The sequence below is a fragment of the Grosmannia clavigera genome (assembly GCF_000143105.1).
Source record: "Grosmannia clavigera kw1407 unplaced genomic scaffold GCSC_167, whole genome shotgun sequence".
In the NCBI taxonomy this organism is placed as follows: domain Eukaryota; kingdom Fungi; phylum Ascomycota; class Sordariomycetes; order Ophiostomatales; family Ophiostomataceae; genus Leptographium; species Leptographium clavigerum.
Window position 1 is genome coordinate 1082947 of NW_014040772.1, and position 25799 is coordinate 1108745.

General features: G+C 54.8%; 10 protein-coding genes across 10 annotated transcripts; 4 read left to right on the plus strand and 6 right to left on the minus strand.

Moving 5' to 3' along the window:
- Positions 1-175: 175 nt before the first annotated feature.
- CMQ_6306 (uracil phosphoribosyltransferase) lies at positions 176-1069 on the minus strand (the record flags this gene model as incomplete). Its single annotated transcript, XM_014315371.1, has 3 exons — positions 176-227; positions 310-840; positions 930-1069. 3 exons carry the CDS (start codon positions 1067-1069, stop codon positions 176-178), a joined length of 723 nt encoding a protein of 240 aa, XP_014170846.1.
- Positions 1070-2271: 1202 nt separating this feature from the next.
- Positions 2272-5100, plus strand: CMQ_6360 (uncharacterized protein; the record flags this gene model as incomplete). The annotated part of the gene is made up of 2 exons (XM_014315425.1): positions 2272-4770; positions 4831-5100. The coding sequence occupies 2 exons, from the start codon at positions 2272-2274 to the stop codon at positions 5098-5100; spliced, it is 2769 nt and encodes a 922-aa protein (XP_014170900.1).
- Positions 5101-5440: 340 nt separating this feature from the next.
- On the minus strand, positions 5441-5821 carry CMQ_6068 (adenosine deaminase; the record flags this gene model as incomplete). Its single annotated transcript, XM_014315133.1, has 2 exons — positions 5441-5495; positions 5553-5821. The coding sequence occupies 2 exons, from the start codon at positions 5819-5821 to the stop codon at positions 5441-5443; spliced, it is 324 nt and encodes a 107-aa protein (XP_014170608.1).
- Positions 5822-6075: 254 nt separating this feature from the next.
- Positions 6076-7391, minus strand: CMQ_6439 (FAD-binding domain containing protein; the record flags this gene model as incomplete). Its single annotated transcript, XM_014315504.1, has 4 exons — positions 6076-6561; positions 6633-6872; positions 6922-7068; positions 7188-7391. 4 exons carry the CDS (start codon positions 7389-7391, stop codon positions 6076-6078), a joined length of 1077 nt encoding a protein of 358 aa, XP_014170979.1.
- Positions 7392-9505: 2114 nt separating this feature from the next.
- CMQ_6282 (rheb small monomeric GTPase) lies at positions 9506-10137 on the plus strand (the record flags this gene model as incomplete). Its single annotated transcript, XM_014315347.1, has 2 exons — positions 9506-9560; positions 9629-10137. 2 exons carry the CDS (start codon positions 9506-9508, stop codon positions 10135-10137), a joined length of 564 nt encoding a protein of 187 aa, XP_014170822.1.
- A 975-nt stretch (positions 10138-11112) lies between these two features.
- On the plus strand, positions 11113-13878 carry CMQ_6231 (seryl-tRNA synthetase; the record flags this gene model as incomplete). Its single annotated transcript, XM_014315296.1, has 21 exons — positions 11113-11181; positions 11247-11329; positions 11384-11409; positions 11476-11797; positions 11860-11902; positions 11967-11974; positions 12032-12051; positions 12105-12165; positions 12235-12279; positions 12341-12371; positions 12420-12453; positions 12585-12642; positions 12700-12732; positions 12797-12885; positions 12955-13096; positions 13152-13213; positions 13271-13321; positions 13383-13404; positions 13465-13502; positions 13563-13635; positions 13707-13878. The coding sequence occupies 21 exons, from the start codon at positions 11113-11115 to the stop codon at positions 13876-13878; spliced, it is 1482 nt and encodes a 493-aa protein (XP_014170771.1).
- A 1077-nt stretch (positions 13879-14955) lies between these two features.
- CMQ_6142 (duf1671 domain containing protein) lies at positions 14956-16998 on the plus strand (the record flags this gene model as incomplete). The annotated part of the gene is made up of 4 exons (XM_014315207.1): positions 14956-16033; positions 16090-16194; positions 16259-16862; positions 16929-16998. 4 exons carry the CDS (start codon positions 14956-14958, stop codon positions 16996-16998), a joined length of 1857 nt encoding a protein of 618 aa, XP_014170682.1.
- Positions 16999-17200: 202 nt separating this feature from the next.
- Positions 17201-18298, minus strand: CMQ_6114 (non-canonical purine NTP pyrophosphatase; the record flags this gene model as incomplete). The annotated part of the gene is made up of 6 exons (XM_014315179.1): positions 17201-17297; positions 17363-17396; positions 17463-17499; positions 17558-17702; positions 17758-17831; positions 17975-18298. 6 exons carry the CDS (start codon positions 18296-18298, stop codon positions 17201-17203), a joined length of 711 nt encoding a protein of 236 aa, XP_014170654.1.
- A 225-nt stretch (positions 18299-18523) lies between these two features.
- CMQ_6056 (hemoglobin and proliferation regulated protein) lies at positions 18524-19171 on the minus strand (the record flags this gene model as incomplete). Its single annotated transcript, XM_014315121.1, has 2 exons — positions 18524-18749; positions 18798-19171. 2 exons carry the CDS (start codon positions 19169-19171, stop codon positions 18524-18526), a joined length of 600 nt encoding a protein of 199 aa, XP_014170596.1.
- Positions 19172-20069: 898 nt separating this feature from the next.
- Positions 20070-25114, minus strand: CMQ_6256 (class 5 myosin; the record flags this gene model as incomplete). Its single annotated transcript, XM_014315321.1, has 6 exons — positions 20070-20215; positions 20278-20492; positions 20555-20628; positions 20689-24701; positions 24780-24912; positions 24980-25114. 6 exons carry the CDS (start codon positions 25112-25114, stop codon positions 20070-20072), a joined length of 4716 nt encoding a protein of 1571 aa, XP_014170796.1.
- Between the last annotated feature and the right edge of the window lie 685 nt (positions 25115-25799).

Here is a 25799-nt window from a genome sequence, read left to right on the forward strand (position 1 = left end):
TATGATCGCGAAAATTAAGGGAACCGAGTCCGGCCGATGCCTCACGAGGCGGACGGGATGTGTCTGTGTTTCCGGAAGCTGAGTTTGGGTAGCAAGAGCGGGGGGTGGGTAGATGGGGCGAAAGAGAGATCTCGATAGGGCACACCCTGATTCTGGCAGCTGGCAACCTGTACTATTAGACCGTGTAGTATCGATCGCCAAAGTCACCCAGACCCGGGACGATGTAGCTGTGAAACAAGCGTGTCAGTACGGCCGAGAGGAGAGCAGGGCAGAGCGGCGGTCACGATGCTTGAGGGCTGGAATACGCACTTTTTCCCGTCGAGGCCCTCGTCGACAAAGGCAGTCACCACGCGCACACGCGGGAACCGGAGTGCAAACTTGGCGATGCCCTCGGGGCTCGCAATCAGGTTGAGGAATAGGATGCGATCTTCGGGCACGCCGCGCGACATAAGCACCTCCACAGCCATGATGGCCGAACCGCCGGTGGCAAACATGGGGTCCAGCAGCAGCACCCAACGGTCGGCAATGTCCTCGGGCAACTTGTCGTAGAACAGCTTCGGCTGGGACGTCTCCTCGTCGCGCTGGATCAGGATCTTGCCGATGCGTACCGACCGGCAGCAGTCGCGCAGGCCCTGCTCCATGGCCTCGCCTGCCCGCATGATGGACACGCCGCAGATCTTGCCCTGGAACTGGAGGCCGGCGTATGGCCGTCCGACCGGCGTGGTCACCGTCCGCTCGACCGTCGGCAGGTGGTTGAGCCCCTCCTCGACGAGCAGTCGGATGATGCGGTTGGAGTAGAAGATGAAGTCGCCGCGATCGGTGCTCTTGTCACGGATAATTCTGTCGGAGCTGTTAGTTGACCGGCAGAACGCCCACGTGCGAGGAGAAGAAGGAGAAGGAAGAGCAAAAAAGCAAGGCAGAAAACCTACGACAAGAGGGCGATCAACTGAGGTGTCTGTGGCAGCACCGTGACCATGTCGAATTCAACGGGCGTCGAGACCGTTGCGGTCGGCTTCTCTGTCTTGTACGTGGGCCCCACGCACTGGGTGGTCGCAGGCTTGGACGCCATGTCGTCGAAAAGAGGGTAAGCTCGAAAGAGTTGATCTAGAGAGACGAGGGGCACGTGCAGAGCGAACGCGAAAGAATGACAGACGGGCAAAGCAAGCGGGATAGGGGTGTTGGCTCTCCTGTGTCGTAGTGCCGGTCGTTGTCGTCTGGACAGCTCTCGAAAAGTTCTTTCACGACGTACGACACAGGGAACTGTTTGCGAGAGTTTCTACAGTAATAGATATCTTGTTAACGGGAGGGGAATGTCCTATTTTTACACACTCAACGCTACGATACCAACGATAACGGTCGACTTGGTTACATAATTAGACTATTATCAGCTTTTGCTGAGCTCTATCAGCACGCCTTGCTGTTCGAGATTTTCATGTATCTATTATTTTTAACATACTATCTTACTGCCGTTCTCCACGTATCTTACTCACCTTGGCTTGGCTGGTGCAGTTTGTAGTTTTTTTTGGCCTTCAGATGGGGCAGCTAGGGCAAATTCAAATGTAAGATATAATGTAGTACGCCCCATTTTTAGATGCCGCTTTCGTCATTGCGTGAAATTCGGCTTTGGTGCATATAACCGTGCTCTCTGCTAATAATGCACTGTGCACCAACACAGCAGAACCTGATCGCCGGCTGAATCTAGCCAATTATTAACCATTGTCTGACCGCCTTTTGCTGTGTGGCAGAGCCTCCACAGTGCCTGCCCAGTGTCTGCCCTGCGCCTCCGGTTCTAACGGAGGTCCTGTTCTATTCCATAAACATCGGCCCATCTGCACCCCTGTCTTTGACTTCCAGCGCTTTGCGATATTTCGACTTGCGATCGCTCTTTCTCCCTGCTTTTCTTTACCCATTGCTTCTTTGTTACCGCTTCCGTTCAAACATGGTCTAGCCTACCCAACGCGCTTTCTGATATACCTTACTGCTGATTAATTATGTTGCTTCACTCAATGTCCTGATTTTAGTTGCTACGTCGCGAAATCATCCCCACTTCCTCTCTTCTTTTCCTTCAACAACAAATCCGACCAACCACGAGCAAGCGCTCACACTCCCATCCTGGCAGAGCAAGACTGTTTTGCTCGGTCATTCTATCAACTGGCTGCACTGCCGATGCGCGCACTCAGATAGGATTCACTTCGCTCACCGACACGCATTCTTCCCTTGCCAAAGTAATATCATCTTCATCTGGGCGCACGCGCGCGCACGCCCACCAACATGCTATCCACGTGGAGCGACAAGAGCCAGCCTTCCAAGAAGAAGCTTGTGTCGTATGGGAAAGCCATGTCGCGATCACGAAATCAACCGGCAAGTCTCTCTGCCTCCGCCCAAACCATCCCAGAATCGTCGCAAGCATCAGCGAAGGCCCCTGTGAAGGACATTTACGACTTCGACTATGTTGGCGACGACCCGCCGCCTGTCGCAAAGACACCAGCCCGGAAAAAGCCCACACAAGCAGAGAGGGCGTCTACGAAGCCATCAGCAATTAGCAAGGCAACAGTTTTAGCAGTGCCGGCTACTCACTTATTGAAGCGTGCTGCCGACCCCAAACATCCAGCAGTTGCCCGTCCTGTCGCAACACCAGCACCATTACCAGCACCAACAACGGCACGTGGAACAAAACGAAAGTCAATCCAAAGCGAATCGGCAGCTTGCCAACAGTCCAGTACTGGCATCAGCACCGCGAAGCCATTGCAGTCTACTCCCAGTCCCGATCCAATCACCCTCGACTCGCCTCATTCTACTACCACCAGAGTTTCTAGGACTACCAAAAATCCCCTCGTTCTCGGTAGCTCGTCACCTTCAGCCTCCCTGACGCATCAACGCTCGCTGAGAACACCCCCGCGAGACGCAGCGATATCAAGTGCTTCTAGGACCCTCGCGCAGTCCACGCCACCTAGCAAGGCTCGGGTCGCAGCCGAAATCGTCCGGCAGCAGCGGCTTGTGCAGCCTTCATCGGGCGTGCCTTTCCGGTCTCAAGGTATCCAGTCATCACAGCCACAACAAGCACAACAAGCACAAACACGCCCAGCAGCGTTAGCACAGAGAAAGCGACGGAGGCTTATCGATACCCTTGCCGCCCAGAGAGAAGAGTCAGAGTCAGATGGAGAGGATACAGACTCTAGAGATTTGGATATGGGGGACGACGAGGAGGCTAGCAGCCAAACATGCACCATTGCCTCCAAATACCGGCACAGACGGAGCACGCCGGTCAGCGACAACCGGACGGCTTTCATGGACGTAGATAGCCTCGTGACGGCTTCGCCTGGGAGAATGCCCATTGCACCGTCAACACCAGGCACCTTAGCTCGTCGTCCGACAGCACGACGACCCAACATCAAATTCACATACAACGTGGAGAGAACAATGCTGGCTGAACAGCCGCCGGCTTTGGATGGTCCGTCAGGTAGCGACCTGTCTGTTCTGCAGAGCCTCTTACCGGAGGCAGATCCGAAGCCCAGTGCTTTTGATTTCGACGACGATGCGAGCGGCCCTTCACAGGGTGCTATTCAGAGCATCCACGAGCTTCGACAGGCCGGGGCGAACAGCCGGTTTTCTGACGAGCTGGTCGATATTATGGACCGTATCGGAACTTCGGGTACCGGCAAGGCGTCGTCGACAAGGCGGTCTGCACTGCTGGAGATGGCAGGAAAGTTGCAAGGCAAGTCATTCATGCGGCACTTTCGCGATCATGGCTCCGAGACGCAGCTCTTCCGCGATGTTGGAAAAGAGACTGATGTGGTTGCCGGATATGTCTTGGGATGCATCGTTATCACGCTTCTGGCAAACGGAACCGTGTCTGGTCGATTTTTGCGCGATTTGCGGACCCAAAAGATTGATCGTCTATTCGGCGTTCTTCTCCGCTTTGACGAGGACATTGTGAGGTTAGCCAAGGACCGGAAGAACAACGTTTCGGCCTTCTCTCGCCAGATACTCGGTACGCTGAAGGAGGCGATGCAGAAGCTACCGATCTGGAAGCCGGCTCCGGCGGCCCCGTCCGACATGTCCCCGCGAACGGTTGCTCTGGTGGGCTTGCATTTGTTTGTGCAGCAGATTTACGGCGGTGGTGGCTTCGGCGACAACGATACCATATTGTCCTCATCCCTGACAAAACAACTGTTTGCCATCGTATCCTCCACTCTCCCGTCAGCATACGATAATGTAGACGGAGAAGACGAGGTTGAACAGGGTCCATCTGTTATGTCTCTCGGGTTTTCTGGCAATGCAGAGACAGTTGATATGTACCTTGCTTTATCGTTGCTGGAAAGGCATTCGGTGGCTGCTATGCAGTCGGACATTGGTGCCGAGTGGACCCGCCATTATATTCCCATCGTTGCAGATGCATTGGAGGTAACGCTCGAGGAGAAACAGAGGTTAGATCGTCAGTTGAACGGCTTAGAGCTGCTCGCCCTCAAACTCGCGATGAACACGGCCAACAACAACCCGGAAGCGGCACGCCATTACGTGGACAAAGGCCACCTGCGAAGGCTAGCAGAACAGGGCAGCCGAGCGCTGGCAGGCATTGTTCGCTGTGTCAAGACAGGTAGCGACGTCACCCCAGGCGCGTTGGATGAGCTGTTGTTGATGCTGGGTGTGATGATCAACTTCTCGGAGAATGACGAGACGGCGGCCGAATCGCTGGTCGAGGGCGGTGGCTCAGTGTTGATCGAGCGACTTGGAGCGTCCTTCCTTGACGGTCGGTCTATTGCTGCTGAGGTATGTTGTTAGTATTGGAGGTGGTGTGAGAGACAGTGTACTGACCATGTTTGCGTGCAGGCCGATTCGGAAGAAAAGACGCAGATCAATGTTGCGTTTGCATATCTTTCCATCCTTCTTGGGTATCTGTGTCGGTATAATCCAGTCTACAAGGCTTTCAAGCGGCTGTCCCCCAACGGCAGTCTCAAGCCGCTGCTGGACTCGATCCACCAGTTCATCGATTTCCATGATAAGGTGGGGAAGACAAGCGACGTGGACGGTGCAGAGGCAAGCCACTTCACAGCTCGACTTCAGGCGCTGGCTCGTGAACTGGAACTGCGGGCTTATTAGGGAGATGGCCATCTCTGCAGCGAACGAAAGGATATGAGTCAACGACGAGATGCACAGATGAGAAAGATACGACGAGAGGGCGTGCTGGGCAGTGAAATGCACCCTGGCGTTAGACGGGCGGTGGACTTTGTGTGAGGTATAGTGTGTATGATTTGGGCCCTGTTATCTTGTTTTATTGTGGTCATGGACCGGAAATGGAGGGTGGTACAAGTTGAATGGATATTAGAGCTGGGGTGACCTGCGTTTCATGTATATATCTGCATGTCATACACTAGGTGTGAAGCAAGAGAAACGAGCTTTCATGATGCCATATGCGGGCTGCACGCATTTCACGTGCGCTTCAAAAATCCTCGCACCGGTAGACGTCGTACGATGGCGTCTCATAGGGATGCGCCCTATTATTGTGATGATTGTCAGAGGGCTGAAAGGGACGGTGGCGGTGGCTGACTTACTTCTTGAGGGCAGCAACGGCGCTGCGGGCGACGTCCTTGCCGAAACAGACAGTTTCAACGCGGACCTCAGGGACATGCTCCAAGGTTCCGACGGTGCCAATGTTTGGATTGGCAGCTTCGCCAGGACGAAACTGGCCAGTGCCGAGTGTGGTCCAGCAACACTCAGAGTACTTGGGGTAGCGACCGGCGCCGGCAGCGAACACGGCAGCCTTACAGGCGGCAACGTGGGACTCAGGAACGAGAAAGACGAGGCGGTAAATTGTTGTCATTTTGTTGGCTGGGTTGGTTGAAAGCTCGTTGAGTATTTGCTATCTTTGAATGAGCTGCCGTGTGCTGTCGTGATAACCATTCTGGCCAAAAAGGGCAGTTGCCCCTCCAAAATCGGACTCTCCACACAGCTGGACAATCTCCCACGCTACTAAAAAGATACAGCACGGTTTTTATTATTACATGTACTCTATACTAATAGTAACAGCGAATTGTTACACTACGTCTCGCCAAGCCAAACGTCTTATCAACACATCTACTGCGTAAGCGGAGCATAGAACCTGAAGCGCTCCAGCGGGTCGTAGCGCTTTTTCAGCTGCACCAGCTTTTCGAGCTTGGAGCGGTCGCTTCCGAAGAGCTGCTGGGCGGTCTCGTCTCCATTGGCATAGCCGACATAGACGTTGAGGTCTGAGCTGCCGGTGCCGTTGTAGAGCAGGCTCCGGACCTTCTCTCCGGCCTGCTTCGTTGCCGCGTCGTGCTCGGCGTCCCAGTAAATTCCCGAGAAGAGCCTAGAAACAGTGTTCGGGACGGCCTCTCTCACAATGTCAGAAAGCACGTTCTGAAGCTTACACAATAATGCCCTGGTCCCGATGGGCGACAGCCGTACTCGAGGAGGCGATGTTTCGCTATAGGACACCGTCTCCGTAAAATTGTACACAGGGCCCACGGCATGGAACCGGGCGGCCATCGACTCCAACCCCTCCTCGGTGCCGTCGTAGACCATGAGCAAGACAAGCACCGGCTGCGGGCCCGATGGTAGAGTCAGCATGGCAGCAAACACGCAAATGGTCGAGGAGCCGGAAAACAACATACCGCGTCCGGGTTGACGCTCGTCTCCATGATATAGAGGGAGGCCAGGAGAAGGCCGGCCGGCTGGGCTTCCCAGTCGGTGCCGTTGCCAGTGAAGTCGTTCATCTGCGTGTAAAAGTCGGCAATCTTGTCGGGCGAGTATATGAACGTCTTGACGATCCAACTGTCCTCGGCAGGGGCATCGTAGATCTTGTAGGTAAGCTCGGTGACGATGCCAAAGTTCTGGCCAGCCCCCTTGAGTGCCTGTAAACTTACTTGAGCGCTTGCCATTGGCAGTCAGGAACTTCTCGACTGCACCGCTCTTGATGCCGCCGCCCAGCCGGGCCGTTTTGCCGTCCTCGCTGATCTCTGTCGCGTTCAGCTTGACAGTCGATATTCCGATGCCGCCCTGCACACCTCTGAGCTTGGAGGTCCAGCCGTGGCCGCAAGGAAGGCGAGGCTGTGCTCATTAGCGAATCGAACCTGGGAGCGTCTAGTGAGTGGGTGCTGCCTTTCACTGAATAGAACCGGACCCTTGCTTACAGTTTCCTAAATGTCATGCTCCGTGTCCACTTCGACGTATGCCTGGAAGGTGGGCTCGTCAAAGTTGGACCAACGAATGCTGGCGTTGCCATAGTCCGAGTCTGAGGGAACAAACAGCTCAGCCTCGGGAGACAGCACGGCGGCAAGCTGTGCGTGGAGACTGCAGGTCCTCTTGGCGAGTGCTACAGACACTGACAACACGGCCACGACCACGGACAGGGGAAAAAAGCTTCGACCCATTGTATACAGCTACTGTCGGAGGCAGCTGAGGACTGAGCGCAACAGATCTGCCACGCAGAAGAGCACGTCTACAATTTATATGTACGTCCGTCCATCCGGATTTCACCTTCTCATCCACGACCTCAATGCAGTCGCCGCCTTCATTCTCAAATCCGTTAGCCAGAAACTCCAGATCGTGATCGTTGCAAGCTGAAGACCCCACATTCACTTAAAGTCTCTGTTCATAACTTTGTCCGTAGAACCCGGCAGCCTGGTCCTGGGGATAGGTTGAAGCTGACCACCACGAAAGCGGATAGGGGCTTTTCCGCTTTGAGGAGAGAGAAAAATGGTTCCTCTACAAGCGGTCTGGGGCTGAGACGCCCCTAATTGTGATTGGTGCAGCCTCAGCCATTCTGGGCCAACTACCAATTTTCTCGTCTCTAGCGTCTTTCGATAGACACAAGTTCGGCATACGAATGAATACTCTACGACGTACGAAGCCGTTTCAGCGTGGAGCAGGCAAATCCCTGCTGTTTTCGACATATACGGAGCACAGAATATGTGCATGATGCATAAGACCCGCGCCTTATAAAAAACGTTGCGATCTGGTTCCGTGTCTAGGGCGGCATAACGGTGTTTTAGCTAATCGTCTGAAGTAAGATAAGTTAGCATCCACGCCAAGAAAGCGAGCAGACTGTATCACTGGATGTGCCGCGTCTAGTAAGAGACAGGGTACGGAGTAGAATCGAACAGTGCAAATAGCGGTGGTCACGTGTATGAGGTATCTACGAGATCAGCTCTGGCAACTAGCAACAACTCATATGGCAGCTCTTTGCATCTCACGACAAACAGGAGATGCAGAGTGTACGATATGTCTAGGAGAGCTTTGACCGCCAGGACAGATGATCGGGAGACGCATTGGTTGTAGGATACGAGCAGCGACAATGTTCTACGTCACTTGGGATGAATACTAAACAGACATACGAGTACGAGTACTCGGATCTTATTGTATCCAGTACCTCGTCAGTAGTTGGAGACACACGTGAGTCTCCACTTGATTTTTCCCCGCCAAGGAGTATGCGTACGAGACGAGTGAGTATTACTCAGGTCAAGAAGCAAGAGACAACATGAGATGGCGAGTTATGCCCGAACCAGATAGTGCGCAGCCAAGTCTAGAGCCACGGCAGCTGCAATATATCGTCGCTTATGACACGAAGCGACGAGTCTCCCCATCCGTGCAGATCCTGTTCGTACCACCAATCCTGCCCTGAGTGGGTCTGCTTATCCCCAAGACCCAACTCCGGAGCCGGCTGTAGCTTCAGGAGAGCCGCACGCGGACAGCTGCCCGCGAAAGGGGCCGCACCCGGAGCACACTCGTACGTGGTACAGCAATCGGTCGAGCTGGCACTCCCTTTTCACGCTGTCACTCTGGCAGATGCAGGGGAAGGGGGTGCAAGCCGGCAGGACAGCCGGCAGGGCCGCAACAAGGTCCAGATTGAGCCAGGCCAAAGAGGAAAAGACGATCCGATGGCCGACAGCTGACAGACCGTCATATCAGGCCTTGGTCACGAAAAATACAAGGGCTGGCCGCCGCATTCCAATGGCTATTATTCATGACGCTGCATAGCAAGCTGGCGACGAGACACGAAAACACACACGCACAAACGCACACTAGGGGAAGAAAGGGCGGCGAGAGGCTAGAGCTCTGTTTTAATCTGGCCAGCTAGGCCCGCCCGCTCCAGCAAGTAGAAAACCGAATGGCTGCGCTGCCACATGTCGGACCGTCTGGTGCGTCTTTCTCTCTCCATTACATTTCAGATAATATAGCAGCAGATCCTCCCTTCCTGTCCCGTTCTATTTTTCGCTCTTCTCTCCATACTGTCGTCGCCCCCCTTCTGCGAAACAGTTCCGGACAATTGCGGTCCGCATTCGCAAAACCCCTCGCAATTCGCCGGTGAATTCACGTTCCGTCGCATCAGTATCGCCACTACTCGTATATCTAAACATAAGATACCCTTCGCAAGACTTCTTCGCTCCCCACGCAACCCACCCCCCATCTGTCTTAGACGACCCGGGAAAAGCAGGACAGCCCACGCGAAACTACACCCCCACGTTTTCCATCTTCCATATTTCAAATGCCCTCGCCGTCCAAGCAGAGGAAAATTGCCATTGTTGGCAGCCGCTCCGTCGGTACGTTTACGAGCATATATATACACAGTTTCACCCATTTCGCACTGACCACTGATTATCCGCTCTAGGCAAATCCTCTCTTGCAGTTCGTTATGTCGACGGCCACTTCATCGAGAGCTACTACCCGACGATCGAGAACACGTTCAGCAAAGAGATCAAGTACAAGGGCCAGGAGTTTGCGACCGAAATCGTCGACACGGCTGGCCAGGACGAATACAGCATTCTGAACTCGAAGCATTTCATCGGCATCCATGGCTACATGCTCGTCTACTCCGTCGCTTCCATGCAGTCCTACGAGATGATCCAGGTGATCCGTGACAAGATCCTCAACCACCTCGGCGTCGACTGGGTTCCGCTAGTCATTGTCGGCAACAAGAGCGACCTGCGTCCCGAGCAGCGCCAGGTTTCTCTCGATGACGGCCGCCGCCTGGCCGAGAAATTTGACTGTGCCTGGACTGAGGCCAGTGCCCGCTTCGACACCAACGTGGCCCGCGCCTTTGAGCTGCTAATCGGCCAGATCGAGAAGTCGCAGAACCCCAACGAGCCACAGGACGGCGGAAAGTGCACCGTGATGTAGGGCAGCTGAGAGTGTCGTTTGTCCAATCTATTGGCTCTTCTCTCGGTCTTCCTGGCTCGTTTCTACACCGACTCTACATCACACGTTCATTGGCATTTACTTAGATTTTCATGGACTCCCTCTGGGATTCTCTCTTGGATTTCTTTTTGGGTTTTCTCGCTTGGGATTTTTCCGACTCTAGTTCTTTGGTGCAACGCAATATTTTTGGTTTCGGGAGGCTACACTGGTATTTTGTGCGCTCTTTGTTCTTTTCCACTTTCATCCAGCACAACATGTTTTTATTTCCACGGCAGTAAGGGAAGACCACCAGAAGGGCACATACACATAGGGACTACGCGTGCGCGACAGATCATGCATTTATATGAACGCTACCACGCTTGGGCTAGAGCAGGGATGTCACGAGTTTCCTGAATGTTAGTCTACATGGACAGCATGTAGATTCTAGGATTGTGCGCTTTGCTATAATCGCAATGAAAAAATGGAGTACGGAGTATGCTGTCCGCCTACCTGCTACCTTGGCTGTCTATGTCGTACGCTGGAAACGTCCCGTCCACTAACATGACTGGTCGGTGAGACCACTCGGCTGGCTCGATTTCAAGACCTGCGTCCTGATCGGCGCTCGTCACACACACGATGCATATGTAGCCAGACATTATTGCGATAACAGACCGTCAACTGAGCTCCCCAGGCGTTATCGGCTAGGACGGATTAGTGTTCTAGGCGAGGGCTACCTCTGATCGCCCTGGGGAGGGGGGCTAATACCCCACCATGCCTGTTCAGTTGGGCTGGCCGGCCGCCCCTCCTTTTTTTTCACAATTCATACTGTAAGACCGAATCGAGACGTGGTAAATTTACTCTACTCGCGTGGTTGTCTTTCTGTGTCTCTGTCTTCCTGTGATTCTACTTTCGCTGACCGCTAAAGCTTCAGCCTTCGTTGCCGCCACCCCTCACGCTCTCACTGCCAATACCGCAAACATGCTTGACGTCCTCGATCTGATCGTCGAGCGCGGCGGCAACCCTGAGGCTGTCCGGGAAAGCCAGCGCGTGAGTGACTTCCGCTTCTGCTCGTTTGCATAAGAGCCTCCGACCTTGCTGACACGCTGTGTCAGAGACGCTTTGCGCCCGTTGAGGTTGTCGACCAGGTCATTGACTTGTGGCAGGACCACCGTCGCACTCTCTATGCGGCCACCCAGTACGTTCTATGCTCCAACAGGAGAGAGAGTCCTGCGTGCTGACCGTGTCCCAGGCTGAATGCAAAGATCAACGAAATCCGTATGTGATCCTCCTCCTGAGCTCGTAAGCTCCTTCCAAGATTTATGCCAACCTCTCCTCTTTCAGAAAAGCAAATCGGTGCCAAGAAGAAGGCCAAGGAGAATGCCGACGAGCTGCTCCAGCAGAAGATTGCTATCGAAAAGGAGAAGAAGGAGATCCTCGACTCGGCTGCCGCCAAGGAAAAGATCATGAACAAAGCCCTCGCCACCATTGGCAACATCATCCACGACTCCGTCCCCGTCTCGGCAACAGAAGACGATAACCCGACCCTGCGCACCTGGGTGCCTGCCGACCGCGAAGTCCCCATCGGCCAGGAGGACCGCAGCACCTTGCTATCGCACCACGAGCTGCTGCTGCGCATCGATGGCTACAACCCGGAAGCGGGCGTGTGCGTGGCGACCACCTGTGTTCCCTTTGTATGGTCGACTATCCAGGCTAATTCAGACGCAGTAAGGTGGTTGGACACCGAGGCTACTTCCTCAAGAACTGGGGTGTAAGTACCATTTCTCCAGGTGCTTCTATCGCCTGAGCTTTTCGTGCTGACATAATTGATTTAGGTTTTCCTGTAAGAACCGCGTTTGATGCTGCTTTGTTGTGAGAACTGCCAGCTTACTTTTGGCAGGAACCAAGCTATTATAAATTGTGAGTCTGCCTCCATACTCTGTGTTCGGAGGTGATCACTGACCGAGTAACAGTCGGACTTGAGTTCCTCACGCAACAGCACGGCTACACGGCCCTGCAGTCGCCTTTCATGATGTATGTGACTCTAAAATCCATTAGATCGACCGGCAATTCGGAGATATATCGCTAACATATTTCCTTCAGGTCAAAGGAAGTCATGGCGCAAACAGCTCAGCTCGACGATTTCGAGTAAGCTTTCACTCCACAGTGTGGTTTGTAGAGTCTAGTCCTGATGCTAACACGAGTGTAGCGAGCAACTATATAAGGCATGTCGACTTTTGGTGGGGGGAAGATTATCGTGGAATGTTCTCTAACCATATGGTCTGCAGGTTGTTGATGGCGATTCGGAAAAGTACCTCATTGGTACGTTCTCGTTCTTACCCCTTTGGACTCAGACTGTCAGCTAACCCTATTTCTAGCAAGTAAGTAGCGAGCTCGTGTTTAGCCACTGCGCGGATTCATGTAGCCCAACAACAGGCTGACGTCCAACGCAGCTTCCGAGCAGCCAATCTCGGCGTACCACGCCGGACAGTGGCTTCAGCCCGCCGAGATGTGAGTTCACGTCGCACTGCTTTGGCGTATTGGCATTACTTGCTGACATTCATACAGGCCCATCAAATACGCTGGCTTCAGCACATGCTTGTAAGTCGGGGCTCACACCTGTCCCGCTTCTATATTGGCCATGTTACTGACAGACGGGTTGCAGCCGTCGTGAGGCTGGCTCCCACGGCAAGGATGCCTGGGGTACCTTCCGTGTGCATCAGTTTGAGAAGGTCGAGCAGTTCGTCCTGTGTGGTATGTCTTGTGTACCCATTGTTTCGCATATTGCTTTTGGAGGACAACATTTACTGACTAGCCATACAGATCCTGAGAAGAGTTGGGAGATGTTCGACGCAATGATTGCCAACTCCGAGGAGTTTTGCCAAGCTCTCGGCCTACCGTACCGTGTTATTGCCATTGTCAGCGGTGCCTTCAACCAGGCAGCCAGCAAGAAGTTCGATCTTGAGTAAGTTCTATCGTCATCTGGCGGTAGACCGGCCTGATACTGACATGCTGTATAGGGCTTGGTTTCCATACCAGGCAGAGTACAAAGAGCTTGTTTCCTGCTCCAACTGCACCGATTGTGAGTGACTTCATTGATCTCAAGTGACACCGGAAAATAGACTTACACAACATGCAGTCCAGTCTCGGGCTTTGGATATCCGGTACGGCGCAAAGACCCAGACCGATGGTATGCTTTACTCACTCCCCGTCCACACTGCTTCCGAGACATCTTGCTGACACACTTACAGCCAAGAAGAAATACGTCCACTGGTAGGAATTACTGAACGCCTCCTACGCACCACGAGGCCCACCGCCACTAACGCGATCTAGTCTCAACTCGACCCTGACTGCCACTAGCCGGACAATGTGTAAGTGTGCAGTCCGGTGAGACGGGCGAGATTGCAAGCATCAGGGCTAACAACTTCCAGGCGCTATCCTCGAGAACTTCCAGACCCCAGAAGGTGTGCGCATTCCCGAGCCGCTTCGGAAATACCTCCCAGGGTAAGTGATTGCTGGCAGTACAGAGCAGAGAAGCTCTCCCCTAGGAATACACGATACTGATGCCACAACAGAGCTCCCGATTTCCTGCCCTTCACGAAGGAGTTGCCAAAGGACTCCACTTCGCAGAAGGCCAAGGCCAAGAGCGACAAAGGCGGGGCTAAGCAGAAGGTTGCGGCTGCAGCTGGCGCTGCTAGCGACGCCGTCAACAAGGCGGCCGACAAGCTGAAGGATGTCACGGTGTAAACGAGCCCAGTCCACGAGTGAGACACGGGAAGGGGACAAGGAGCACCGTAAAGGCAACCCTGGGTCACACGCGATACGAGAAGTTATCGTTCCCCAGAGAAGCGCGAATTGGAGAACGGGTCGATGGAACGGCGTTTGTTTACCGCTTTAGAGTGCATCCGTATCCCCTCATGACCAAGACAAAATGGAAAAACAAGACAAGAAAGAGGGGCTTTTCTGTGACGGATGCACAGCCTTCCACGCACCTTCCGCTATAGTAAAATGACAGGGGGAGCAGAACCCAGCAAGGCGGCTGTCACTGCTTATAACGGGGCGCAAACGGGGCAGGAGCTGGGCTGCTTGTTGTCTCCTTTCCCCGACCCCCGGCTGGTAGCCCACTAAAGCTTGTAATAATCGACCGTAGGCCTCCGCCCTGAATTCAGGGCTCCAAACCTTTTCCACCTGCCCTATTTTAATTGCGCAACCATCTCCAAGGGTGCATCCACACCATTGTCGTTTACTTCCTAGACGTGTATAATCCTACTGTTTATCGATTAATGATTATCATTTACCTATACTACCGCTCTTGTATCATACCTTATTTTGTTCCGCCCTCCTATGTCTCTTTTCGGTGCAGCTTCACGGGTACCCGATGAGCTGAATACGAACGAGGCCACGTCAGCCACATATATGTTCGCTGCCTTCGTCCCTGTCTTCCTAGTCGTCCTAGAGCTCTTCTCCCCATCTCTTTTTGCTTTCGTGGAGCCATTGGAGTGCTCGTGTTGGCGACCACCTCGAATCCGTGTGGATACTATTGGACAGTGACGGTACTTCTGCATCCCAGCACTGCCGCAGCCTCGTTGGTTTCCTGGCCCAGTTAGCTGCTCCCAGGCCAATGACAGCTGCTTTCCAGGCAAACAAACGGGGCTAAAGGGGCCTAGCCAACTAAGTACAGCCACGCTGACACGGTTCTGTTGAGAGGAGTCGCATCTGTCAAAGCTGGGCATCTAGCTGTGAGTGACAATGACAAACCGTGACGCAAGAACGCCCACTGTGCGGAACAACAGGCTAACCCGGACACCTAGCACAACGCAAAGCATGGAGCAAACACATGAAACGGAAGAGGCCGGGGCTGGCGCAAAGGCCGAAGCAAAGCCAGAGAGGCCGCATGGGAGCATGACAGGCGAGCATACTTCGGCTCCCTCTGGTAGTGACGACGTCAGTAGCGACGACGGCGCCAGCGACCATGGCGGTGAAGCAAACTTGGTCGAATGCAAGGTGGACGGCTGTCATGAGGTCATTGATCTAGCAGGAATGATGTATCATCTCGATCTGCACGCTGCCCTCGACTGTCAAGAAGACGGACATGAAGATGGGCATGTGGACGAGCCGGCCGAGGCCGACGGCGATGCCAGCGAGCCAGAGGCCGAGTCTGAGGCGGAAGGCAGAGCCGAGAGGAAGGTCAGGGGTAACAGTCAAAAGCCACCGCATTCTTCGTCTAGCTACAAGAGCTTCAAGAGCCCCAAGAGCTCCCACGCCGAAAACCGCGCATCGGTCCGAGTCTCCTCCCGACGGAGAAACACCGGGGGGTCTTCTCACGAGGCCAACGCGAATCGTTCTGTCGACGTGACGGCCGATGGAAATGCCGACGAGCGGCGGCGACGGCACAGCCAGCATGCGAAACATGGACACAAATCTCGTCCACGAGCGCACACGGTAGATGGCATTGCAAGTCATGTGGACAACGACGAGCATCCGCGCGACCGCCATCGAGAGCGTCGCGACAGGGAGAGAACCCACGTTCACAGCCGAGATCACCGGCGCATACACAGCCACGAACACGATCGCGAGCACGAGCTGGAGACCATGACGGGAACAGGCTCGCCAGGACCGATGGCTCGCAGGTTTTCCCGGTCATCGCGCCCGTCTTGGTGGCCGTTCCGATCTGTTTTGGAGCACAGGCGGGACATGTCGATAGGAAAGAGCCGACGGCCGGTTTCGGTTTCGTCGAAAGTCAAAGACAGCAGCGGCGGGACCGCAGTCTCGACTGCAGCAGTGCCGGCAAAACCAAAGCAGCGTCTCGGTAAGGCCGAGCTTGGCCGTTACGCCCACGAAGAACGCATGCCAGACTGGCTTGCCGTCTACCTTAAGAAGGAGTGGGGAGTGTGCCACAACGGTGAGTTGCAACCCGGCCGTGTCTCCTGCCGCAAGCGGGTGCTGACAGTCTTCAAGGAGTCATACCGGTGTTGAAGCAGCTGCTTGAGCAGAGTCCGACGACGGAGTACGCATACCTCTGCGACCCGTGTGTGACACATGTGTCCCGGTTGCAGAAAGAAGGTGAGATAGACTCTTTGCGGGGGTGATATCTGGCTTTGGCCGGCTGCTTACGGTGTCGCACCAGGTGGATTCTGTGGATATCGCAACATCCAGACGATGGTGTCCTACGTTGTGGGAGCCAAGTTTCCTGGCTACAACCTGTTTGGGGACGACCTTCCGAACATCTTCGATATCCAGAACATCATCGAGAATGCATGGGACATGGGTATCAATGCGAGCGGACGCGTGGAAACCGGTGGTATCCGCTGGACGCGCAAGTACATTGGAACGCCGGAGGCGATGGCTATGTTCCGGAGCCTCAACATTCCGTGCAACGTGCAGGCGTTCAACCACCGCAAGACGGGGCGAGCAGCGGAACTGATGCTGCGCGAAGTGGAACGATACTTTGAGACGGGAAAATACCGAATGGGCCGCAAAGTGCGAGCGACCTCGCTGCCGCCGATCTACTGGCAGCACCCGGGCCACTCGCTCACGATTGTCGGCATCGAGAAGACTACGGCGGGACAGACGAATCTCCTAGTTTTTGATCCCATCTTCAAGGACGGCTCGCCTATTGTGCGGCTGATTGGCCGCCAGCGATTCGAAGCGCGCTATCCCGACAAGCTGCTGCAGCTGTACCGACGAGGGCCACGATATCTCGGCCGTTTCAAGGCGTTTGAGCTGCTGAAGTAGGTTTACTTTGCTTCTACGGGCTGTCCTGCCTTGCTGCTTACTAACCGCGAGTGCTGCTGCAGGCTTGATCCGAGAGCAGAAGACGTCGTGCAGCTCGACGGTGACGAAACTCCTGGTCCCAGCAGCCAATAAGAAGAGGACGAGGACGAAGAAGTGCCGGGAAGTCCTGTCTGAAAGGGAGATTTGCAGAAGCGTCTGGTTCCACACAGAGCGAAGAGAGCTCGAACATGGCATTTATGTTGGTTATTAGGTGTCGTTCGTGTCTCTCTAGTTGAGCATTCTAGCGATCTGAATCTAGCCTTTTCTGCGTCTGTTCTCTCAAGCCGTCGGCAGTCTAGGCCATCTCAGCAGCGAGATACTCGCGCAGCTTCTGCAGAGCCTTGTAACGATGGGAGATGGTATTCTTTTGTTCCTTGTCCATCTCGGCGTAGCTGTTGATGGGGGTCAGCAAGAGAGAAAACAACTCGACAAGAATCAGAGGACAGGAGGGTCTCACGTCTTTCCCTCGTACTCAAAGATTGGATCCCAACCTGAGGGTGTCAGTTAGCTAGACCAAGACGTCGGAGAAGAAGAGGAGGGTCGGCTTATGGACGCACCGAAGTTGGCTGGGCCGCGAGCCGGGACAATCTTGCCCTGTCTGACATCAGCAGAGATGACTAATGTGGAAAGTAGAGGGGGGGTGAGAACAGACATCGGTGACGCCCTGGAAGAGCATGGGTTCGTGGCCAGGGCCCTTGCTCAGCGCAAAAGTGCACACGGCCTGGGCAGACTTGTCTTCGTGGCCGGCCAGCAGCTTGTTAAGCCCGTCGTGGCCGAGACTTGTCATGAACCATTTTCTGGGGGGGCGAGTGAGCGGACGTGCTGGCGAGACGGCTGGATGGGAGGACCTACATATACGGTCCCGGCAGTCCGTTGAGGGCATTGAAGCACAGGCAGGTGTCTTCGACGAGGACGGGGCCTTGAATCTGGGAGTGTTAGTGTGAGGGAGACGGAAGAAGGAAAACAAGAAGCATGAAGAGGTGTATAGCCAAAAGGAGGCGAATAAAAAGAGCAAAATGAACAGACAGAACAGAAGAAAAGAAAAACAGAAAGCATGCCAAAGACATACTATCTCGACGGCACGGCGACACTTGTCCAGCGTGACCTCCTCCTTGGAGGCTGCCTGAATCTCGAGCAGGTCGATGCTGCGCGAGGTCACCGTGATGGGAAGCGGCACAGACGACGACGATGACGACGACGCGGGCTGCTCTAGAATGGCGCGGACCTCGGCCAGCTTGTTGGCATTGCCAGTGACGAAATGAAGGACGGTGGTGGGAGAAGCCATCGTGCGTTGGGCGTGGTCGTTGTCGGCAGATTCAGCAAGCCAGCTCTGCCATAGAGTTGAGTTTGGCTCTAGCCTTGGCGGGGCTCTTTCTCCGCTATCGAGCGGCATGATTTTCACAAATCAGGTGCCCTGTACTCCGTATTCCCTTAGACACATGCTATCCTTTTCCTTTGTGATAATCAACCTGCAAGACTGCCGCGTAAACACTTTTGAAAACAACAAGACTGAACAATAACCCCTCCCCCAAATCGTCTAATAAATATAAGATCCTGCCCAGGACTCCGTCGCGCGCAACAATGCCGTGTCGATATGCCACCCCTTGTCCCCCGGCCATCATGCCTTTTGCTCCGATTTGCTGCTCGGCAGCGGCAGGTCGTTGTCCTTGTACCACTGCTGGGCCCAGGCGACGATGCGGTCGACGTTGGACTCCATGTCCTCGACCGTGTTGGACTGCAGCGTGACCACCATCTCGGGCGGGAAAGCCTCGTGGGCCTCCTGTAGGAGGACTTGCATGATCTCCGCGTCAATGTTCTCCTGCATCTTCTTTTCGGGGTATTTTCTGCGCGTGTCAGCGATTGACCATCGGCATCGCCACAAAGCCACCTACCTCTCGGCCAGCCGGTCGTAGAGCGACGTCGTGTCGGCCGTCAGCACAACCACCAGGTCGATCCAACCAGTCGGAAAGAGGTCGCAGGCATGCCAGTCCAGCAGCACGCCGGCACCACGGCCATGCGGCACGTCGTCAGCCTCCAGCGCGTCTAGCAGCCGGTCCTCGTCCACTAGCCAGCTCTGGTACTCGGCATCCCAGCCGTCGTGGCAGTCGCGGTCTCGCACCAGCTCGTTGATCGACACGTGACGCAGCCCCGCCGCCTGGCCGCCCACAGAAGCTACCACTGCTTCGCAGTGCGTCGTCTTGCCCGTTCCAGGCGTCCCCGTCACCACAATGTTCGGCCGCGTCCGCTTGGACTGGGGAGCCGCCATCGCCAAGGTCGAAAAGGAAATGGACACACACACGTCGCTTCGTCAGTCGCTAGATCAGTCGTCAAAAGGTGCTCTCCAGGTGCGCTGTTGTGGCTGCTTTTTACAGAGAGAGCTCGCTGCTGCTCCGCAGAATTTTTTGCTCCTTGGGCAATAGCTTTAAAGCCTGTGCAATCACGTGCATCACCAATCATCAAAACCACCCATTTCAACGCTTCGTCGTCAAAGGTTCACATTTTCATACCCCTCGCTCGTCTGACAAGAGAACATCCGTCGTTCCAACGCCATTCCAAAAAGTCCCTTCTGCTATGCGTTGTCGTGTATTTCGCTGCCTTGCTGCCATTTCCATGCCAGCTTCGACTGCGCATCTCTCTGCTGCTCTCTCTCGGGACGCTTTCTCTTCGTTCTAGTCACTGCCAAACAGATTCGCTCCCCTTTCATGATGCGTTCCAAAAACAACAACACAAAAGTGGTAGCCTGAACAGAAAGACAGCGCGAACGGGGAGCCGGATATGATATGGGCGAAGTCGAACCCGTACTCGTAAGCAAAATTACAGCTGGTCCCCTTCCTTCAAAATGTGCACATGCAAACAGTAATATCGAGCAGAGAATAGAGAAAGGGGAAAGGGGTAAAGAGAGGGGGGAAAGAACATTAGGGCTGCCATACAACCATATCGCGTTCTCGTCTGTCTCATCATCGTACACGGCCGCCTCTCGACTGCCCTTTATCGCCGCCCTTGGAAGCTGTCGCACGAGCGAGAAAGCGGGCGAAACGAACGTCCTAGCCAGGTCGCCTCCGATTCTCCCGCACGTTCTCGTCAATTGAGCCAAGCAAACCCGTCCCTGGCGATTCTGGCAGTCGCCCGAGACTCAACCGTGACCGTGGCCCTTCGGCTGCCCACTAGGCGCTGGCCTCAATGGCCTTGACCTCTTCGTCCATCTCTGTCAGCTCCGCCTGCTCGTAGTCTAGCTCCTGCTTTTCTTGCTGCGCAATTGCTTGCGCCGAAACGATTTCTGCCAACCGCTTGAGTCTCGGCGTTTGGAGCCCTGCGAAACATCTGTTAGCCTGTCTGCACAAACGGGATCCGACGGCGAGCATGACCACTTACAAGACGGTGTGTACGTCTCCAGGGCTGTGATCACACGCGGTTCGGCAATCTCGTATGGCCCGCTGTCATCCATATCGACAGCTTGTAGCAGCAACACGTCGCCCTTCTCGTTGACCTTGGAGGCAACCGCCTTCATGATCTCGCCGTTGATGGGCTGCTCGTAGTCTGCCACTAGATACTGGTTTAGCAGCTTCTGGATCTGGTTGGGCGAGAGCCTAGTTGTTGCCCGTCAGTTCACTGTTGTTGCACGTCTGCAATTGGTCACGGGACAACTCACATCCAACAGATATCCTGGATAATCTCGATATCGTTCAGCGTCGCCTTCTTCAGCTGCAGCAGCTTGGTCGCTTGCTGTGAGATAGTTAAGTTAGCACATACTCGGCATCTCCAGACGAGAACGTCGAAGCTTACCATCAGGTGCTCCAGCTGGAGCGTGCCCTCCGGCATATCGTGGCTCTTGCACCACTCCTCGATACGGGTGATGTTGTAGTTGATTTGCAGGCCACGCTTCCATGACAGGAAGTTGCGGCGCATCAACAGGTCGTTGAAGGCAGTCACGCCGACCAGGCGCAGCAGCTCCGTCACCGTCTGGGTGATGATCGAGTCCTCCAGATAGTAGGCCTTCATCGCACGGTACACGCTGTTCAGCAGGCTAAGCAGGTTGTCCATGCTGTAGGCCGGCGTGCTGTTGGACTGCAGCAGCTTGCCCAGGAACCGGTTGTTCTCGTTCGTAACGAAGCCAGGAAGCGACTGCGACTCGATGATCGCCGGGATGATCATCTTCTGCAGCTTCTTCTTCAGCACCTTCATCCACGTGTGGTAGATGTTGAACTCGAGGCTTTCAAGATCGTGCTTGACAATCTCCAGGAGACGGTCATACTCGTAGTTGTCCGTCTTTTGCTGTTCATACCAGTCTTCCGCCAGGAACACAAACGAGAGCATCTCGTGCACGTTGGACAGCCAGAACGCCCCAGGGTTGATCGCATCCTCGCCCTCGTGCTGCATCACCTCCTGCTGGACCGACTGCATCACGTTGGCCAGGAACCGCTCCGACTCCTTGACGAACCCGTTGTTCCACATCTCCGACGTTACCAGGTTGATCAGGTACGACGGGAAGAGCACCTCCTTGTCCGACGGCGGCGGCGTCGAGTTCGGCGACGGGATCTTCAGGTTGCGGATCAGGCCCAGCGTCACCTCGTCGTTGAGAGAGTCCTCGTCCGCCAGCAGGCTCTCGAGCTCCAGCTCCACGTTGTCCACGCCAGGAAGAACCTGCCGACCCGCCACCGCCATCGACACCGGCCGTGGGTTGTAGGCCATGCTGTACCGGTCAAGTGGCTCTGCGCCGGCGCTGCGACGCTTGGACGGCTTCTTGGAGGCCACCAGGTTGATTAGTCCGTTGGCAATGCCGTTGACGCCGTTGGCTCCGTTGGCCAGGTCGCCCGCACCGCCGATCAAAGGAGCAGAACGGCGCGCCTCGTCGAGAGCATCCTGCATGTCGACGAGCTGCTGGCGCAGGTTGTTCTTCTCTGCCTCGGACCGTGTCACATCTTGTCGGGCAGTCTCCAGCTGGGCACTCGTTGCCCGCAGGGAATCTTTCAGATCCTGCTCCTCCTTCTGCATCCGCTTGACATTCGCCGTTGACTCCTCGAAGCTGTGCTGTAGCTTCTTCATCTCGTCCTCCATCTGTGCCAGGCGTGCCGCCGTAATACCGGCCTGGTTGGCCTCTGTCTGCAGCTCCTTTGTCTTCTGCTCGAGGTCCTTGTGGCGTGTCTGCCACGACTTGATTTGACCCTGGTAGCTCTCCACCTGGGTCTTGAGCTCCTTGTTCTGTGCCTTGATTGTGCCCAATGACTGTGTTAGCTCGACGACCTTGTTCTCCAGCTTGTACGAAATCTGCTTCAGATCGCGTGCCTCCTCGCGCATCGTCTTGTAGCCACGGCGTGCGGTCAGACCGCGCCACACACTCTGAATAAGAACAACCTTTTTGCGATACGAGTTCCAGGTGCGCTTTGCCGCGCGCGAGCGCCACAGGCGTTGGAGAAGCAGGGCTGCGTTGCCTAGTCGTGTCTCCATGATCTCCTTGCGCCGTAGGTAGCCCTTGAAGGCCGCCTGGGCAAGGACAACGTCGGCACGAATGCGCAAGAACTCCCGGCGCTGCTTCTGACCGCGCCACACACGCTGAATCGTAGTAGCAGCATTAACGGTGCGCAGTTCCTGGGCATGCTGCCTTGAAGAGTACGCACGAGCAACTGCCTGGAGTCGGATGATAGCCTCCCGAGCGGCCAGGTAACGGTGGCGATAGTATTTGGCGCGTAGGTTCTTCTGGATCATCACGGCACAAGCGTTGAGCCGCGTAGTCCGCAGGTTCTCGAGGAACGCCAGCATACCGGCGCGGAAGAAGATCTTGGTTAGACCCAGCTGGTACTTGTCAACACCCTTTCCAGTTTTTGCACCGAGAGCCTTTGTGAGGATGGCGTCGGCCATCTGGCGGATCTCTGACGTCCACTGGGACGAGTGCACGAGCATGTAGTACCGCAAAGCAAACTCTTCGTACGTCCATCGAGTCGGGTAACCGGCAGTGCTGATACGGACGGTCTCGAGCACACCACAAGCCCGCAGCTGGCTCAGCACCATGGGTCCCTCGAACATCCAAGCCTCCTTGGCCTCGTTGGGCTTAATACAGCGGATATAGTGCACGTCAGTGTTGTTGATGGTGCTCATGAGCTCAATCAGCGAGGTTCGGAATATACCGCCAAGAGTCGGCTTGCGGTTAACAGCGACACCTATGCGACGGCCGGCAGTCGGCTTGACCGCCGTCGTAGCCGAAGCAAGATCCTTCTCGCGCACTGCAGAGGCAGCATCTAGCACAAAGCGGAGGAAGTCGTTAGTGGAGGCCCGCAGGACGGCAAGATGCTCGTCGGGAACAGTATCGCGGTTCTTGTCGATGAATCCATCGGACTCGTATGTAACGTCAATGGCGTAATGACAGACGGTGAAGGATGACTTCCCAAACCGAGGCTTCTTGTAGAACTTGTTCTTGTCAGGTGCGAAGTTCTGGTGCAGCTTCAGAACAAGTTGCTCATCGGAACCCATGGGCAGTCGAGACTCTTCGTCCAGCAGAGACAAAATACCCATGCGACCCTCAATCAAATCAATACAGGGCTGGTTGTCCGAGAAGTCAATGAAAGTCCAGTCAATCTTTTCCCGCAGATATTCTTCCTGCTCGAGCTTGAAGACATGCTGGTTGAACTCCTGCTGCAGCTTCTCGTTTGCGTAGTTGATACAAAACTGCTCGAAGGAGTTTTTTGCAAAATGCTCAAAGCCGTAGATATCGAGCACACCAATGAAGGAATGCACGCGGTTTAGCACCTCTTCGGTGGCCAGACTGTTGTTGATTACCTCAACAAGCCAGTCAAACATGCTTGAGTAGATAAACTTGGCAACCGAGTCTCGCACAACAAAAGCCTGGGCTGTGGACAAGTTGGAGATGATCTTGTCACCACGCGTAACAAGCTGCTTCTTGACAATCCAGCGAGCAAACTCAGGCGCATCAATACCGAGGATCGAACAAGCACGCTCCAGCGACGGTTCGTCGGCTGCCAGGACGGCCTCAGTTCTGGTCTGACCGATCTTGACGTTGCCGAGATGCAACAGACCGGCCAGAAGCTTGAAAATGCCGTCTTGCTGTTCCTCATTTATACCGATGGTCTTGAGAGAGGCCTTGGTAGCAAAGAACTCGGCCTTATCGTCGACACCGTCAATAATTGGGGTGTTGCCTTGGTTGAGGTATTCAAACTGCTCGACTGGGAGAATGTCTAGCTCCTTCCGCTCCTGCTCTGAAATACCAGCCACCATCTGGTAGAAGATATGGTAGTTGCGCTCCTTGAGGGGCTGGAAGACGAGACGCGACCGTTCTAGCAGGTATGTGCGGATCTTGGCACCGATGATGTTGGTATTGTCGTCAAACAAGATTTCAATGTATTTACCGAAACGGGACGAGTTGTCGTTTCGGGTGGTCTTGGCGTTACCAAAAGCTTCCATAATCGGATTGGTTGCCAGGATCTGTTCTTCGGTCTCGCTCATGGCCTCCGACTTCTTCGAGCGAGAGCCCGGGTTTTTGGGCGATTCGCGAGTTGCAAAGTAGCGCATGATATATTTGGCGCTCACGGTCTTTCCGGCACCAGACTCACCGGAGACGACGACGGTCTGGTTCTTGTTATCCCGGATCATGTCCATAAAGGCCTCCTCGGCAATGGCAAACAAATGTGGTGCCTGGGTTGCGCGCTGCTTGCCGGCATAGACCTGTACCATGCCCGGTACATAGAGGGAGTCGACACGTGCGAAAGGGTTCGTTGCTATTAAGACGATTCCAGAGTATGTGTAGATCTCCTTTTGGGCATATCGGAGTCTGATGGCTTGCAGGACTGGAGAGCACAGGGTGATCAGTTAGCGGGATGTGACAAGGAAAGAGGCCAAGAGCATTCCTATGCATCACAACATACCAGCAGGCTCGTTCAAATGTGATAGGTTTGTCAAGTCGTCGCTGGCCTCGAGCATAGCCGGGTTCATCAGCGGCGGAAGAGAGGGGTCACTGCCTTTATGGAGAGCCTCTGCAGTGACCTCAATCCTTTTCGTCTGAGACCACGTCTGTCAGTACAAGTCTCCCCATGTTATTCCACCGGGAAACTGTTCCCAAGCTTACCTCGCCATTGTCGAGCCTGAACTCCAGGACGACCTTGTTGCCCTGCACATCCTTCTTGATGACCTCGGAGGGCACCCAGCCCTCTGTGACATCAGGTTGCCATGCCCGTGTTCCAACATCGTAAGTCTCCGCCATGATGGGTGGCAGGTAGAAGCGGCCGGCAGCCGGCGGGCAGTAATCGGTATGGCGTCGTTTGTAAAGGTCGAAGCAAGGACACCGAGTCCGACGCGATGAGACGAGCCCAACGGGCCAGTTAGTTCAAAAAGGGGCTCAACTGGAAGTTGCCGCAAACTGCCAAGCGGTGAACGGCAGTTTCTGGGAGAGCGTTTTCTGGGCCGAGAATACGGTCAAGAGAGGGTTTCTTCCAGAAGGCCGCCAGAGATGACGAGAAACAAGCAAATATGCTCTTGTGGAAGGGAGCTGGAAGACGGGAGGGACGTAGGAAGTAGGAAAAGTAAGGAATTACTATGTAGGGGCAAGCCTACTATAGGTGCGGAAAGGGGAGGCGCTATCGGCGATAGGGGGACCCTATATGAGAAGACATCAAAGTGAAGGGTCGAAAGGTAGGAAGACAAGCGAAAGGATCGAAACCGTTGGGCAGATAAGACGGGAACAGGCGGGGATTGTATGGAAGCTGAGAATTGGAGAAGAAACAAAAGCAGTAAACGGGGAGAGCAAAACGCTCTGCTGGGTTGGCCTCTGTTTTGTTGTTGATGAATGGCTGGTAGAGAACGAGGGCTAATTCATTGACAAGACGCGAACACCGGCGTGTCGTCCCTTCCCTGCCTGTAGCGGATTTTTTTCTAGGGGAGGGGGGGTA